Source organism: Halichoeres trimaculatus, unplaced genomic scaffold (assembly GCF_033239565.1).
Source record: "Halichoeres trimaculatus isolate MK-OKI-2021-1 unplaced genomic scaffold, fHalTri1.1 fHalTri1_scaffold_20, whole genome shotgun sequence".
Classification (NCBI taxonomy): Eukaryota; Metazoa; Chordata; class Actinopteri; order Labriformes; family Labridae; genus Halichoeres; species Halichoeres trimaculatus.
Window position 1 is genome coordinate 9,094,666 of NW_027437198.1, and position 17,000 is coordinate 9,111,665.

General features: G+C 40.5%; 3 protein-coding genes across 3 annotated transcripts; 2 read left to right on the top strand and 1 right to left on the bottom strand.

Moving 5' to 3' along the window:
- Positions 1-407: 407 nt before the first annotated feature.
- Positions 408-5,989, top strand: engase (endo-beta-N-acetylglucosaminidase). Its single transcript, XM_074697285.1, is given in 14 exon segments — positions 408-625; positions 987-1,066; positions 1,154-1,355; positions 1,574-1,722; positions 1,825-1,979; positions 2,063-2,211; positions 2,343-2,596; positions 2,599-2,713; positions 2,847-2,958; positions 3,524-3,711; positions 4,083-4,225; positions 4,365-4,464; positions 4,549-4,660; positions 4,757-5,989. Coding segments are annotated over 14 exon segments (2,250 nt in total). The 5' UTR covers positions 408-527; the 3' UTR covers positions 5,150-5,989.
- Positions 5,990-6,404: 415 nt separating this feature from the next.
- Positions 6,405-12,135, bottom strand: scpep1 (serine carboxypeptidase 1). The gene is made up of 13 exons (XM_074697286.1): positions 11,991-12,135; positions 11,599-11,738; positions 10,692-10,781; positions 10,338-10,493; positions 9,923-9,997; positions 9,424-9,496; positions 8,784-8,821; positions 8,564-8,692; positions 8,182-8,266; positions 7,985-8,098; positions 7,763-7,900; positions 7,510-7,673; positions 6,405-6,564 (listed from the first exon to the last, which is right to left on the bottom strand). The coding sequence occupies exons 1-13, from the start codon at positions 12,049-12,051 to the stop codon at positions 6,502-6,504; spliced, it is 1,326 nt and encodes a 441-aa protein (XP_074553387.1). The 5' UTR covers positions 12,052-12,135; the 3' UTR covers positions 6,405-6,501.
- An 871-nt stretch (positions 12,136-13,006) lies between these two features.
- coil (coilin p80) lies at positions 13,007-16,288 on the top strand. The gene is made up of 7 exons (XM_074696689.1): positions 13,007-13,341; positions 13,540-14,599; positions 14,835-14,924; positions 15,579-15,626; positions 15,768-15,837; positions 15,933-16,021; positions 16,133-16,288. The coding sequence occupies exons 1-7, from the start codon at positions 13,091-13,093 to the stop codon at positions 16,178-16,180; spliced, it is 1,656 nt and encodes a 551-aa protein (XP_074552790.1). The 5' UTR covers positions 13,007-13,090; the 3' UTR covers positions 16,181-16,288.
- Positions 16,289-17,000: the final 712 nt, after the last annotated feature.

Here is a 17,000-nt window from a genome sequence, read left to right on the forward strand (position 1 = left end):
CTTCTTTGTTTACAGCTGGAGACCAATCTCCTCCAACATAGCGTGTCTGGTACCGCATAACAACAAGAGATTGGTTCCTTTGTCCAGCTGGCCTCAGTCCACCTTCAGTGGACAATAAACTGCGGGAATTCCTCTCAAACCAAACACAGCCTGCACGTTTAATTATTAAACAGAGTCAGAATTACAACTTTAATCGTCTTTTTTTCTCAATGCACAACAGAACAAAAAATCCCATCCTGGGCCAAAAAAAGTACAACACAAGTACTGTAGTACTTTCAGTTCATTTTAGGGACTTAATGTTATTTTTGAATAACAAAAGCTTCGCTGCTTCAGTATTTGACTTGTAAAGTTACAACTTTTACTACTTTCAGCAGAGTGTTTACGTCTAAGAATAAAAATGACGCTTTTATTCTGAAAGACTTGGGTCGGAAGTGTTTTTGCCGTCGTTGCCGGTTGAGAGGACTTTCTGTTTCCTTGTTCTTCATACATTTTGTTCCCTCAGTGCCTCCTCAGATAAACTTATTGCAATGGCAATGAACGAAGATGTGAATAAACTTCCTCTGCGGAGGAAACGGGAGGAGAGCGAGAGTGTCCGCGCGAAGAGGGAGAAAAGTGACGTCAGCAGGTAACTTAATGCTCTCATTGACCTCACCTATCTGAGTTTCATTTGTGTCATAGCATTCAAAGTATTCTGCCTCGCTCTGCCTGTTCAACACGTTGTAAACCCTGTTTTTAAAGGTGCAGTGTGAATGCAGGTGTTATGAGTGGGGTGTTACAGTTTAGATGTTTCTTCATTCTAATGCTCAGCAGGTCTGATGGGGTTTCAGGTATATGAGGATAAGTTTTACAAAGTAGTTATCAGAAGCAGATGCCACAGTAGGGGTAAAAGCTGCATGATGGCACCTGTTATTTAGAGTAAGGACAATTTTAGGAGGGGTTTATTTCATGAGTCAGAGTCTGAGCTGACCATTTTGTTCTCTCCTCAGACTGGAGTCCTGTTTGGATCAACCAGTGGATTCAAGCAGCGTCCATGAAGTCATTAAGTACGTCCCGAATCCTCTTTCAGGTGAGTCTGAGTCCACCTGAGCTTCATCTGATGCCTTAAAGACTTCTCAGAGTGATAGAATTTCACCCATCTCTCTGTTTCTCTCAGCCAAACATTACGACATCGACACCACAGAACCGATCAGCTGTGGTCTCACCTCTTTGGATGAGCTGCTGTCGTGGAGGAGGAGTGACGCAAACCTCTTTAACATAGCGGTGGTCCCGCTGGCTCCTCGGGAGCCTCCTCTGGCTGCTTCTCCACGCCGTACTTTGGTGTCACATGACATGATGGGAGGTTATCTGGATGACAGGTGTGGACACTTTTGGATAGATGGATAAAAACTGCTTGAGTGTTTTTGGACTCCCTTGTAAATGAAGAAGTCAATGTATCCTAACCCATCATACTGTGTCCCATCACATTGTATCTTATGATGCAAAATGTGTGATTTGAGTGATCAAAATCTATTTTCCCTGCAGATTGCTGCTCCTCTCTGCTATTTTATGAATCCCCTTTTCTCCCGTCTTAAAGATTTGTGCAGGGCACACATTCAGAGACTCCTTATGCCTTCTATCACTGGCAATACATCGATATTTTCAACTACTTCTCACACATCATGGTGACTATCCCCCCTGCTGTCTGGACCAACGCTGCCCATAAACACGGAGTCCTTATGATTGGTGAGGGAAATTTGGGTTTGAAGATTTTTTGGAGGCACGGCTTTAGGCCTGTCTTCTCCTGGTATAATGTGTGTCTTGTCATGTTTGTATTTCTGTTTTCAGGGACATTCATCACGGAGTGGACAGACGGAAAGACAATGTGCGAGTCCTTTCTGAAGGATGAGGAGTCATACCGGGCCGTGGCAGATAAACTGGTCCAGATCAGCCACTGTTACGGCTTCGACGGCTGGCTCATCAACATCGAGAACACCCTCAGTGTGAGTTAGACTCAAGAGATACCTGCAGCTTCCTTTCAAAAAGTCTTGTGCATTGAAAAAGGTGCACTGTCTTGTATCTTCAGGAGGTTGCGGTGAAGAACACACCTTTGTTCCTGCGCTACCTGACGGATCAGATGCACCTGCGAGTGTCAGGAGGTCTGGTCCTGTGGTACGACAGTGTGGTGGAAACAGGAAGTTTGCAGTGGCAGAATGAACTCAACCAGACCAACAGGTGGAGACATTTTTTAGAGCTCAGAGCAAACTAACATGTCTGTATGAAACAGATGATGCATGTTAGAGTGTGATCTAACCAAAGTTTGTTTATAAAGACACTTAATTTATCGTCTTTTCTTGCTGTTTTAGGATGTTTTTTGATGCCTGTGACGGTTTCTTCACCAACTACAACTGGACTGAGCAGAACCTGGAGTGGATGAGTGACTACACAGGGGTCAAAGGTCGCCAGGCTGACGTTTATATTGGAGTGGATGTGTTCGCTCGAGGTGACGTGGTGGGAGGGAAGTTTGAAACAAATAAGGCAAGAAAAGAACACCCTCATACACTTATATTAAAGACAGCTGACTGCGGGTTACAAAATCACTAACGTTATGTACTATCGTGTTTCTGCAGGCGCTGGAATTGATCCGAAAGCACAACTTCTCTGTGGCCATCTTTGCTCCGGGTTGGGTGTATGAGACCCATGAGGATAAGAGCGAATTTCCCAAAAATCAGGACAAGTAAGATCAAAGAAACATTGATATTTTTTTACTTGTAGACACAAGTCGCTGCAGCCCATCGTGATCTAAATCTCAGTGAGTGTAAGTTGGTGGACGTGAATGTGGTTTTTGAAGAGCTGTTTAATTTCTGTAGGTTCTGGGCTCTTCTGTCAGACTACCTCTACGTCCATCGGCCGTCTTTGTCTCTACCTTTCATCTCCTCCTTCTGTCAGGGCTTTGGGAAGGCTCTGTACTGGAGAGGACAGGTATTAGGCTAAATTTATTTCAGGTGCAGTCATTTATAGGGATGTCCCAACTCCCTATACAGATTTTTCTATGATATGTTTTTTCAGTACTAATCTGATACCGATCCCTTTCTCTGATGAATCCCTGTACTCTGTGAGGTGATTCTGTTATAAATGATTAATCCTATTTGTTGTATTAAAGTGAGCCCTGCTGGTATCCCATTGAGGAACACTCGCTTTACAAATGTTGCGAGATGCTGTTTTACTATCATTGCTTTCCAAAGAGAAGTAGTCCCACACAGCGGACATGTTTGCAACGTGGTTTTATTTACTGCAGTCATAAAGCATGATGGTGCTGAAAACACGTGAAAACTGGATCGGTCCCGATCACTTGAATTCCGATGCTATTGAATCCCCCAAAATAGCAATATTGGGTGCCGATACAATCATTCTACTGGATCGGGATATCCCTAATCTGTTACTGTTGGACCATGATGATTGTTTGAAGTCTGTCCATTGATTACAATAGTTGACCATTGCTCACCAATGAAACAGTTTTGGTCATTTTTGTTCTGTGTGGTTGCAGCGTGAGTCAGAGAAGAGCTGGTTCAACCTAAGCGCTCAGGAGATCCAGCCTCTTTACTACCACACAGAGCTGGAGGGTGGAGCCTGGCTGAGGAGCCGCGGCTGCCAGGAGGACGCCTGGAACGGAGGCAGCTCGTTGCTGCTGGATGGACTCATCCCCGCCTCACACACCTCTCCAGTTTGTGCCAAGTGTGTGTTTGTTTGTGTAACTCTTCTTGAACAATGTGCCCGAACAAAATGATCTGATCTTACTCTGAAACTCTAGCTCCAGCTCCACACAGCTCCACATTGCACCTTGTATCCTCTGTTTTGTCATTATTATTATTATTATTATTATTATTATTATTATTATTATTATTATTATTATTAAATATTTTTTATGTTTGTATATTCTATATTTTAACTTAATCTTTATTCTATTTTACAGAATGTACAGCTAGTAATTCTGTTATTTTCTTCCTTATTGTTGCACCAACACAACAAGTAAAATTCTTTGTATGTGCAAGTGTACTTAAAAATGTATTTAAAACTGGATTCTGATTCTGGTTCTGATCTCTTAGGATCTTTTCCCTCCATGTTCCTCTCGCTGCAAAAACTCTGGTGATCGTTATCTACAAACCGTCTGCAGGGATCTCAGTGAGCCTGGAGCTGAAGACCACAGATGCTAGTCTGTGCACACATATGGACGTGCAAGATGTTCGACGTGAGTTGATACTACTTGATCTACGAATACGCACATTTGTGGAGCAGAGTTTTTTTTGTGCAGATATTTCTAAGAATTTTGGCAAAAATGATGATATTGTGTTAAGAAGTATTCCTCTTCTGTTTATATGTTTCCACAGTCAGCAGCGTGTCTCCTGAGCATCTGGATGAAGGACACCATCTCGTCAAACAGTTCTCTCAGCTGTGTGGGAACTTTATTCCCTCAGGTTGGACTGTCAGGTAAAGACATACTAACAGCTACAATAAGTAACAGTTGCTCTAAGGTTTCCACTGTGAAGCTTCCTGTCTGGTCTCTTTGTTCAGGTGTTCACAGCTGGAGCTCCGTGGCTGTGCTCTCAGGGAGGTTTGTCTGAGCATCCAGCGGGATGGAGATCCTGAGGACACACACTTCGGCTGCAGGCTGGGACAGATCATGGTGAGACCGACGTGTTGGATGGGATGGCTTAACCTGTGTTCTTCGAACATTTTTCTCTCGCTGACACCCTCATCTCTTCCTCCCAAACTGTCCCAGATATTGGACGCTTCTAGTCTGCAGGTTCCACAAGAACTGGTTCAGGGTTTGTGCATTTACGACGTGGTTTGGTTTCGTGGTGCTGGTGCTGATTTCACCTCTCCCAGTCTCATCCTCAACGCCACTCTGCGCTGGGATTACCCGACCCACCGAGTACGACACTTCAGGGTTTACTGGAGACGATTGAGAGGACCTGACCCCAGGATCCCCCCGGGTCAGCTGGTCCTGGTGGGACGGGCGTTCTCCAACCTTTACAGAGTGACAGAGCTGGTGGTGCCGGAGCCGCCCAGCCTGATAGAGCTGGTGATGGAGCCAGTGGTCAGGGAGGGTTTCTCCGTCCCAGAGAGCCACTGGGGGAGGAGAAGCCTCAGCTACACAGAGGACTCCACATAAAATTAAAACTAACTTTCATCAGGCTGCTTCTTTGGTAAACGGTGCTACAATCATCGCTCAAATGGAAGGGATGAATCATTTTATAAAAAGTTAATAAAACCACAAAATGAGGTTCATATCAGAGGGTGTATTAACTGTAGTTGGAGACATTTATAAATGCTAATAATGTAGCTGCTTTGAAAATCCTAACAGTGATTCCATGGCTGAGTTGCACTGTCTAAGATAAATTGAACCTGTTTAGATCAGGTTTTTTTTCAAATTCTGTTGCACTTTTCTGTTGCACTAAAATTTAAAACAACTCATATGACAAGAAACTAGATTTGGACCTTTCTTTAAACTCTTTTTGACATTTTACTCCAAACCTTCATCGCTGTGCAAATGTATTTCAAGTGCAGAGGTTGATTTATGATCGTATAGTCAATCAAACTTAAGATGCACTTCACCAAATATGCATGTTTTTATGTTTGTTTACTTTTTATATTCAAATAAATATTAAGTGTATGTGAAATATAGTCTGTAAGCTACAGGAACATGAGACAAAGTCAAATGTCATGGAATCAAAAAACCAGAATGCCTCTCAAAATGTTGATAAGCTACTATTTAAACATCTATATTTTTTATTAATGCAAGGCTCAAGCTGTATAACAAAAGGATAATTCTCAAACTCTACCTGACTTTTTTTATTGAAATGTGAAACTATAACATGTGATTTTGGAGAGTTAATTTCTCTGGCTATGACACATTTCAGGAAAACTGTCAAACTGGGTGAACAATGGTTAATAAAATAAAAATACAAAAAAAATCCACTTTTTTTACTTTGTTGAGTTGAATTGTTTGAAAATATGTACAAAAATTGTTTTTTATTAAAAATAACTGGTTCTTTTTCATGTCAAATACAACCAGGAGAAAATGTGCTGAGGGTGAATTTTTATGCGGGCACAAATAAAACTAAAGCTCAAAGTCCGTCTCTGGACCTTGTGATCAAATGAGATAGACTACAATAAAAAATGTGCCTCTCATAACAGATAACTAAAATCAGACTATTGGTAAAATTGTGTTTTTAACTGCAGAAGTAATGACAACAGGTAAAAACTGTTTTCTTCAATGTTTTTCAGCTTAAAGTGACTCTCGTCCCCTTGATAACACAGACCTGATACTGCTTCAGAGAAGAATCCATCCCAGTATTTACAAAAGAAAAGTCTTTATTGTGGCTTTAATTTACACAGGTCAGTTCTGAAATCATAGTAAACTGTGGTTTAAATTTGGTTTAGCACAAAGTGAAATATAAAAAGAAAATCTAGTGATCGTTGTGATTGTCAGAGCCATTCCAGCTGGCGTCAGTATTGAGGAGTTCAGGCCTGTTGGATGATCATCTTCAGCATCTGTAAGGCCATGGGTCCCTGATCAGAGGGGATCTGAAGGGAGAAAAATACTAAATTACTTTAACCCTTGCTGTGTTTTTCAATCCTGAATTGTCAAATGTTCTAGAAACTAGTGCGTATGTATGCTTTATGTAAAGAGAATGAGCCCATAGACTCAGTATAAAAAGTGTCATCCCTTAACATTATCCAGGCAACACTGGATCACCACACTCAGTGACAAAAACAAATTTGTTTGGGGAGCAATAGTTTTGGTCCTTCATATATTTACCTATTTATTTCAGAAAACAAACTAAAACATAAAACAAAAATAAATCAATTTCAGGGTATACTATGGTGGCCCTGAAGGGCAATGGGAATAAATATTTCAACAGCTCAAAATAAATTTCAGAAGCACTGATACATTTCACAAACCACGAATATGTTTTAAAAAAAGACATGCATTATACAGAACATAAATTAGTTTCATAAAACAAAAATTTATTTCAAAAATGACAAATGCATTTCACAAAATGCAAATAAGAATCACGGATCACAAAATAAATTTCACCGATCACAAATTTAATTTCACCAATCACAAAATAAATTTCACTGTTCACAAAATTAACTTCATGGGGTTACGATGGGTAAGATTTTTTTGTGATCAGTGAAATTTAATTTGGGAGGGGTCAAATTTATTTTGTGATCTTTGAAATTTATTTTGTGATTGGTTACTTTTTATCTGCATTCTGTTAAATGTATTTTTCTTTTTTGAAATATATTTGTGGTTTGTGAAATGTATTGGTGCTTCTGAAATTAATTTTGTGCTTTTGAATATTTATTCCCATTGCCCTTCAAGGCCACCATAGAATACTATACCATAATTCCGTGCAACCAATAAATAAAGAATTTCATGAGTCCAAAAAAGAAGCTGGAAGAAGCAGTGGCTTTTCAAAACAACTTTAAGAAAAGATTTATATTTTCTTTTTTTGAGTGTCTTACCATGTGACCAGCTTTGAGGATCCAATAGAAGGAAAAGTTTTTATGAGTCTTGAAGAAAGCTCCAGTAATACCAGGAGAGGCTGGGTCATCCAGGGGGGTCCACCTCATCTTATTAAAACCAGGTAGCCCCTCCCACTTCAGCTTCTTCACCCACAGCTCCTGACCTGAGCAAGAAATATCAACATTTATGATTTCTTTTTTTTTTTCACATGTAGTGGCGATGATCACTGTGAAACAATACTCTGATGGTTACCCATGGTGTCCACGATGAGATCCAGCTGGCCGTTGTAGACAGTAACATTGACGCCAGCATCAAGCAGCTGATCGACGATGTCCACCACTGGCTTCATGAAGTCTCCTGCCATTTTGGTGAAGACTTCTTCTGCCTGACCTGAACACATCATGACCACAGGCAGAGAAATGGGATTTAACAGTGGGAAGTGTTGATCTATGTACAACAGAAACCCTCACTTACCTCCCCAGGTGACATTCTGGGGAATGATGCCCAGTTTCTTCCTGATTGGTCCATTCATCAGCTCGCTCAGTGATTGGCTGTGGAGGGGTCGAATATGGCGACGTGCCTGCAGAGCTGATGGAGAGGTGACAAAGATCAGAGATCAAAGTAAAAAACAGTTTGGATCTTGTTTGCCAAATAACAAAGCAGGAACTTACAGATGTAATCTTCTCCTGCTGAAGCGACAACTTTCTCATCTGGCTCCTGGGTCAGGATGTTGTAGAAGTTGACTCCATTTGTGTTCTGGCATTTAAAATACAGCAAGACCACATGAAACCATTTAATACCTCATAAAAACTGGTCTGCACTGATAGGGGTACATCAAAAACTATGTGATAGTCAAAGGCAAGGTGATAGTTTATCTCTTTTGTTTTTAAATAAACAGATGGGTGTCCCACAGGGCTCCATCCTGGGTCCTATTTCATTGTCTACAAAATAACTTATGCCACATTTCATGGATACAAGATTATTTTTTGAAGAAAACAATGAGATTACATAACAGTGAAGTGCTTATAGGGCTAAAGTTCCTGTCCGACCCACCTGCTCCACCACCGTCTCAGCCACTGACCACAGCTCTGTAGCTTTCTCAAACTGCTCCTGCTCCACTGCTCGCTTCACAGCATCAGCCGCACTGCTGACGTCTGCTAGGCCGAAATCATCCAGTAAGGACTAAACAGAGATGCAGAAACAGTCTTGTTAAACTTTTTTCCTTAGCGGTTGATCTTCTTGCAGAGTGTCTGTCTCGTTGTTTATCACTCACAGTGGTGTAAAGGTACGGTCCCCAGGTCATCACAGAGTCTGTGGAAGAAAGAAAGGTTTAGGTGAGTTGTTTTAGAGATACATCCATCTAAAGATGGGACATTTCTTCAGTCATTATCATTATCATTGTAGGTATGGTCCAGGAGATTCAAACAAAATATAACAACATTCATTTTGCCATGAAATCTACATGGGATAATTTGTTAATTCAACCTTAAGTAGTCAAAATAAATCATCAGAATCTCCTGAGATTAACGTTTTCTGAACTACCCCAATGGGAAAAAAATCAACTAGCATCTTAATCCTCAAATATCATGACAAAGGATTACTCTTTTCAAGCAGGAAATCAAACATTAACTTTTTCTGAAATGAATGGATTTGGTACTTTTTGAAAGTGGAATGTCTTTGGTTCACACTAAAGTGTCAAAATAACTGCTCTGCTAATCAAACACAACTTTAATTCTTTGTGCTACACACTGTGTTCTTCCACGGCCTGCACTTTCTCTACAGTGAGCTGTGAATACACGTAGAGGCTGAGGAGATTAGAGTTTTTGGTGGCACTGACAGTCTCTGTTTATGCTCTGAATGACACTTTTCTTTCCAAACTGGAGATGTCAACCATGTTTAAGATTAATACTAACCCAGAGGAGAGATCCATGAGTCCCCCAGTGCCACTCCAGCAAAGTTACACTTCACAGACCCACGTGCAATAGCCTTAAAGGAGAAGAGACACAAATAAAGGACGTTATAAAGTAATTTCACATGGTGCTTATCTCAGCTTGCATGAAGGTAACATGACACAAAAAGTTGTCACAGCAGTAAAGAAAGCTGACTTCAGCTAGTGTGCTAGACTTCAGCACATACTAGGAAAGATAAAGTTTTTCACTTCCTCAGAAATGGATCTAAAAGAGACCCTTAACTTTCTATTCCCTCTTTGTTAGATGACTGATAATAGCTAACACACTTCCCTGAATCTTAATACCACAATTTAATTCTTCCACCACTTCATAAACTTGTTGATTTGAGGTTTGTTTCATAAATTTTCCTTCACCTTCACCATGCGATATAGTTTTTTTAAGCAGGGACTTTCCAAAGAGGATGTTGTAAAGAGAAGTATGACTGTTTGAGCCAGCAGCTTACTTTAGTCAGTTCCAGAGAGATTGCAGCGGCCATCTTTCCTCCGTACGACTCAGAGAAGATGTAGAAGGGGATGCTCTGCAGAGGAGTGAAACAGTCTCAGCTGATTTCTGGTATCTTATGGTGAGTGCAAAATCATCAAAATGATTTTTAAACACAGATTAAACATACAACTAAAGTCTGTGCTCAAAGGTCTGAACTTTAGTCTGAGAAGTATTCTGGATTATGTTTTAAATCTGAGCAGTATTGATCAATCAGGTTCCACCAGACTTTGGAGTCCATATAGAGAGCAAAAAGCAGGAGGAACCCAAATGTAACCATCATCCTTAAGGCCATAATCCCTTTGTTACTAAAGTTGGATAAAAAACAAATCACTCTTACAGTTAAGTAAAGAAAACAGCATCCAGCTGAGGTGTACCTGGAACTCATCTTTCTCTGCAAAGAAGTGTTGGAGCAGCACCAGCATGTCTGAAGCCACCATGGACACATTGGTCGCGTACCCGTCTGGTCCGTCTGAGTAGCTGAAGCCGGTACCCACAGGGTTATCCACAAATAACACACTAGCTGCCTGGACCTGAGGATAACCAAGGGGAGAGTTCATTTTTTACTGAGTTATTAAACACGCAGCACACGCAGAGGACAAAAGTACACCAACAGGAAGTCAACTAACATCTCAGAAAATCCACTTTCTCATACTTTGGACTGTTTGGGTAAAGACAGGTGCTTTCTGATAACTAAACAAACAGTGAAATGCTTTAAAACTTCATCTTACCCAGCTAGTTTTTCTTGGCTCCAGGTTCCTGTTCAAAGGTCCAATCTCCTCAAAGTTCCCAAACCCACTTCCTGATCCACCTGGTCCACCCTAAAGATGTAAAAACAACCATGTGGTGGTTACATATTAAGGGCACGAGGTGCTGACGATGCAGACAAAAAAAAAATCAACAGGCACTTCCTCTTCTGCAGGTTAAAATAGAAGCAGCACCGCTGCTACTCACACAGTCACAAACATGTTTTTTAATCCTTTACTTCCACTTGGTATCTGCTCAACTTGTCTTCTATGAACAGAACAAAGATGTGTTTTTTTAGTTTCAAGATTAGAAATACCAACTGTATGAGTCACTGCAAGCCTAGTTGTTTTCTTGCATATTTCTGACTTTCTGATGTCAAATTGCTTTGGCTGAAACTTGCATCACTTTAGTCCAGTGTTTGAAGTCCAACTGTTAACAGCTGTGTTGCAATTCAATTGTTTTGTGCCATTAGGATTGCAAAATTTAGAAAGCCAGGACTCCCAAAACTTGAAAAAAAACTGTTGCTTGCACCACATTACTGCCTATCAGATAAGACAGTAAACAAAGACCCCTCAGCCTCATTCAGAGTTTTACTCATCTGTTGAGATTCTAATTAGCATAAACATCTGCCCACTACCTACATTATCCCTCATATGAGAGTTGAAAAGATAATCAAATTAAAATTTTGTGATGAAAGTAAAATAATTATAAAGAGTCTTAGGTGAAAAACAGTAATCAGCAATTTGTATTAGTATTTTTCATAAATTGTACAGTATGGAAACTTGAGAATCCAATCTAAGACAAAATCAGTGTTTAGGATTTGTTATCAGAATGACTCTCAAACACCTTACTGTGGCTCTCTGAGTTTTATACCCTCAGCAGTGTTCCTACCTGTAACCACATGACGAGAGGCAGATCCATGACGCCAGCAGACGGGCTGTCAGCATAATACAGCCACCAGAACATGTGGGCCCCGTTTCTCACCTCCACATAGTCCCAGGCTTCTTTACCTGACAGCGGACCGGACAGCCCTGCGGAGTAAACAAACACACCAGCAACTTCAGAAAGGTGTACAGTTACTCTCGAAACTCAATCGTAATTTTTTTCTTTTAAAAGGCAATCAAAACCAGCATAACATACAACTATACTTTCGGTTTGCAGACAGCGGAACTGATGCATGCTACAACAAGAAACTGTAGTTTGTTAACTCATTTATGTGTGATTGTATTTGACCACACAGATATCACTCCCTGAAGGCATTTTATTCAGAATATGTATCCTACCTGTGGTGGCGATGACGCCGAGTAAATAAAACAGGCTGCAAGTCGTTCCTGTCCGACCCATTGTTCCAGAGTTTGTGGAGTCAGCTCGGCTCTGTTCAGCTGTATAGCTGCAGCAGATCACATGACCACACCCACGGTCAGCTGACCCGAGTTCTTTTTCAAAAATAATTCACGGAATTAAAATGTAACAGAAGCAGTGGTCGTAGCTCTAAATAATAATAATAATAATAATAATAATGATAAAATGCAACACAAATTAAAACTAGTACACTGTACAGAAGTGAAATAAATTGTCATCTTAGTTAAGCCACTCAAGTTGCGGAAATGTCATGTCATGTCATGCTGCTGTAAGCTGCTGTAATGGCTAGATAGGCAAATAACGTTAAAATATATACTTTGATTAAAAAAAAAATGTATACTACTTTAATAATGCAAAGCTATCATACTGAGCATTTTAACTTCCAGAATACTAATGTTAGGTATCAAACTTGTCTGACCAAGAAACACTTTCCATGTTAAGATAATATGTGAATTACAGTCTGGGCATATCAAAAATAATCACCCTGGTTAAAAAAAATTACAGAAAATTGTTTTTTTATCAATTATTCTTCGTTAATAAATAAGTTGATATATGGTGACTTTCTAATTTATCCTCTTCCAAACAAGTAGGGGGCAGTATTAGAAAAGAGTGGGATATCTCAGGTAACCTTACCTTGGCCTACAAAATATAGGATTTTACAATGCGATATAAGTTTTTTTTTCTTTTGAAAAATCACTAAATTCATAGAAACTATGATTGATTCAGGACAGCGGAAACGAGTGTAAGTCCGGATTCGTCCTATGTCTTTGGCTAAATTTCACTTTATATTGTATGTGAAAAAAACAACAATTCTGACGAAAAAATGTTGCTATTATAAACAAAGAGAGATGTTTTAAAAAACCCAAGCTTCACACTTCATCAACTCCCCGACTCGAGAGGGGACATTTTGTGATACTCTTATTCTGAAAAACCTGATCGGAACAGGAAGTGTCGTTGCCGGCAGAACCAGAACACGAGTTCTGCGTGTGTGTTTTGATTCGGCGCGGTGGTCTTCGACATCATGGCTACCCACAGTAACAACTTTATCCGTGTGCGGCTACACTTCGAGTACCCACCTCCGGCCGTCGTGGACTGCCGGATGTGCTGGCTGCTCGTGGACCTGAACAGGTGTCGCGTGGTGGCCGACCTGGAGAGCGTGATCAGGGAGAAGTTTGAGTTCGGCCGCAGGAGCATCCTCAGTCTGTTCATAGAGGACTGCTACCTGCCGCACACCGAGAGCGTGTACGTGGTGCGGGACAACGACAGCGTCAGGTGAACGTCACGTTTTAATCAGATATTTGTGATTGATCATAGTTTAGACTGTTTCTGATAACCTGTTTTCCACTTTAAGATACCTTTCTATGCTCTGCTATATACATTAATTACTCCACTCTGATATTATTGTTGGACAAATTGAGAAAAAAACATTCATTAAGATGCATTATTCCTATTTTATTTGTATTTTTCCAGGGTAAAGGTGGACCATTTGGCTCAGGTAAACGGGCATAGCACCTCTCCACTTACAGATGGCAGCAAAAAGAGACAGAGACCCACAGAGGAGGATGAAGTAGAAGATAAACAAAAGAAGAAGAAGAGGAAAAAAAGAAGTGAGGAAAGTCAGGAGAGAGATGCCAAGCAAGCTGATGGGGATGATGGGAATAATAAGTCACTTGAAAAGCAGAAAAAGAAGAAGAAAAGGAAAGAGGTAGACACTGTCACATCTACTAAAAAGACCTCAGTCAGTGTTAAAAGTCCCAAGAAACCCCCACCTGCAGCGAAAACACAAAAAGTTTCTTCTTCTTCAGACTCTAGCAGCAGTGAAGAAGAGGATAAAGCACCGAAAAAAACATCTAGCGTCAACCCACCCGCCAAAAGCACCAAGAAACCCCCTCCGGCAGCAAAAACACAAAAAGCCTCCTCTTCAGACTCCAGCAGCGACAGTGAGGAGGAGGATGAAGCTCCCAAAAAACCAGCACCTCGGAAACCAGCACCCAAACCCCCCTCTGCTGCCTCTAAGGTGCCTTCCATCACCAAACCCACCCTGAAAAAAATAAATCCCCCCTCGTCCACGTCATCGGACTCCTCCTCTGATGAAGAGGAAAGTGTGAAAAACCTGCCTAAAAAGAAACTTTTCCCATCTGCAAGCCCTACAACAAGTGAAAATGTTAAGTTGCGACAGGCTTCTTCTTCTCTGTCGTTAACAAACTGTGCCCAGAAACCAGCTGTTAGTGCTCTGCCCCCTGGTGGCAAAACTGTGCAGGATACAAGCTCTGACAGCGAAGAGGAGATCCAGCTTGTCATCCGACGTCCTCTTCCTGCTGCTCAGCAGCTAGGACGGGGTGCAGGGAGTCAGGCTCCCTGGAGAGGCCGTGGCAGGGGTCGTGGTAGTACTGCAGACGCTGAGAGAGGAAGAGGTGGAGGAAGAGGGGGAAGAAGAGGGCACAGCAACAGCTTTGAGTATAACTATAACGGATTCAAGGAGCCGTCCACTGAGACCGACACACTGACCAACTTTTCTGTCGTTGTGCAGGTGAGTTGGTAGCTACCTGTCATTAAGACAATGCTTTAAAATTATTCTGGGATTCACTGGACTTCAGTACAAGATTTTAATACAATAGACGTAGATAAGCAACTCCTGAGTTTCTCTAGATTGCAACTTTGTCACCGGATTTGGCAGCTTTGAAGACAGCAATATGATTAGGTGAAGTATCCTGAATGAAAGACATAGATAAGGGTCATGTTTTGACGTTTGTATCTGTCCGTAGAATGGAGCAGAAAGTCTTCCTATACCAGACTACAGCTCTATGCCCCTGTTGGCCGCTCCTCCACTGGTGGGGCAGAAGATTGCCTTCAAGGTAAGCTTCGTCTAGTTACCTCCACCAAGGAGATTATGTTTTTGGGAGAGTTTGTCCGTTTTGTCTGTGAACAACACAGCTCAAAAAGTAACAAACAGATCTTGATAGAAGTTTTAGAAAATGTTCAAAATGGCATGAGGAAGAAGGGATTAAATTTTGGAGGTGATGTGGATCACCGTCTGGATCCAGGACTTTTTTAAAGGATTCTTTTTCATTGTGAGATAGGGCTGTTTTCACCATGTAGATATAACTCCACCATAAATGGACGGATTACTTTCCAAAACGATACAAGACAACGTCACTATAATTTCTGACAGATGTAAAAGTACGATCCAGATTCTGGCAATATTCTGGATACTAAGATCCAGAATATGAAATATGTTCTGGGTCATCATCATTTTCAACACTGTCAGGAAACAAAATATCATACAAACCTGGAACTAACACCAAATTGTAGCAGACAGTCTGCTGAAAGAAAGTATAACATTAAAGTAGGACTAAAGTGTTGATGACAATCACAGTATTCTTGGTGGAGGTCTGTGCTCTCTGAGTGCTTTTCTAGTTGTATTTGCTGCAATGTTTGATGTTTTTAGATGTTTGGATTTTTTTTTGCAAAAGAAGGAACTTAACGCTTATACAAACCTGTTTTCACAGCTGCTGGAACTGACAGAGAACTACACACCTGAGGTGTCAGAGTATAAAGTGAGTTATCAACTCTGCTGCAGTCTTTTTGGCATTAACTCTTGTGTCTGAGAAGATCTGTAAAAAAAACAGTTAAATGAAGACTGAACTGTTGAATCATACGTCATTCACCACCTCCAACCAACCTTCTGTTTATTTTAGGAAGGAAAGATTGTAAGCTTTGACCCCACAACCAAACAGGTGGAACTGGAGCTGCTTCGTGCTTCTCATGGTAGGAATCATTTCCAATATTACACTATTTACCACGCTTTAAAAAGCCTGTTTCAAATTATGACGTCAGAATATAAAGACTGTTTTCTCCTCCAGCTCCTGTAGAGCCTGGAAAGTTCGACCTGGTTTATCAGAATGAGGATGGCTCAGAGAGAGTGGAGTACGCGGTGTCCAGAGGCTCCAAGGTACTTAGTGTGAAGCTGCTATTTCATTCTTTTATCTTGTTAACAGAAACTGCTTGCAGTTGATATTCATGTCGTAATAGTTACAGTAGAGTCTTAACTCTCCTCTCACAGGTGACAGAGCGATGGGACTCTCTGCTGGAACCTCGACTGATCATTTAAATCTCAAACAGACTCTGATTATGAATCTGGACACTTTTTATCATCAGGTGGAATGAGTGTCCCATTTCACTGAAATCTCGTAGGTTTTATGTTTTTTTTTATTGTGAATATTGCTTTTATGTGTACTGTTTGTCTAATAAAATACTTAACAGAAGTCTGGTGTATTATTCCATTAAGAAGTTATAGCAAATTTATTTCAGGAGAAGATAGAGTTAATGTGGTCAAAATGGTGACAAAAAAAAGGTAAAATTAAGTCAAATTATCCTATAAACAATAAAGTCAAGGTGCACAGATGGCCTACTGGTCCAGGTCACACCCCGTGAGGCTAACACATGAGTCGGTGGCCCAGGTTCAAGTCCAGTCTGTGGCCTTTTCTTGCATACCGTTCCCCACTCAAACTCACTTTCCTGCTCTATCCACTGTTCAGTCTGATTTGATTAAAGGCATTAAAAAAAACAGAAAAATAACTTAATTAAAATGGAATAAAGCCACTAATGTTGTAACTCCTTACAATTTTAATCATGACAGAAACTGAGCTATTGAGCAAAAATTGGTTTAAATTCTGAATGCATTTATTACCAATCTAGAAAAACTTCAACTGTAGAATACAAATATTAATTTAAAAAAAATTACACATTAATTAAATTCCCATAGTATTTTATGGATAAAGAATATTTAGATTTTAATGATTAATGTCCCTGATCAGTTACATTTTCCTCCAAGGGCCTGTTCTGGTAACATCATCTTACTTAAATTAAAATAAATTTTAACAGTTTGTCAAATGGAGTTTCCTCGAAACTGCCTCTTAAATAAGAAAACA

Excerpts from the sequence above, each read along its gene's own strand:
- scpep1 (XM_074697286.1), bottom strand. The coding sequence starts at position 12,051 with ATGGGTCGGACAGGAACGACTTGCAGCCTGTTTTATTTACTCGGCGTC. Across the intron at positions 10,494-10,691 it reads AGCCAAGAAAAACTAGCTGG|GTCCAGGCAGCTAGTGTGTT; the intron begins GTAAGATGAAGT and ends GGTTATCCTCAG. Across the intron at positions 8,267-8,563 it reads CTGAGACGGTGGTGGAGCAG|AACACAAATGGAGTCAACTT; the intron begins GTGGGTCGGACA and ends TTTAAATGCCAG.
- coil (XM_074696689.1), top strand. The coding sequence starts at position 13,091 with ATGGCTACCCACAGTAACAACTTTATCCGTGTGCGGCTACACTTCGAG. Across the intron at positions 15,838-15,932 it reads GCTGCTTCGTGCTTCTCATG|CTCCTGTAGAGCCTGGAAAG; the intron begins GTAGGAATCATT and ends TTTCTCCTCCAG. Across the intron at positions 16,022-16,132 it reads CGGTGTCCAGAGGCTCCAAG|GTGACAGAGCGATGGGACTC; the intron begins GTACTTAGTGTG and ends CTCCTCTCACAG.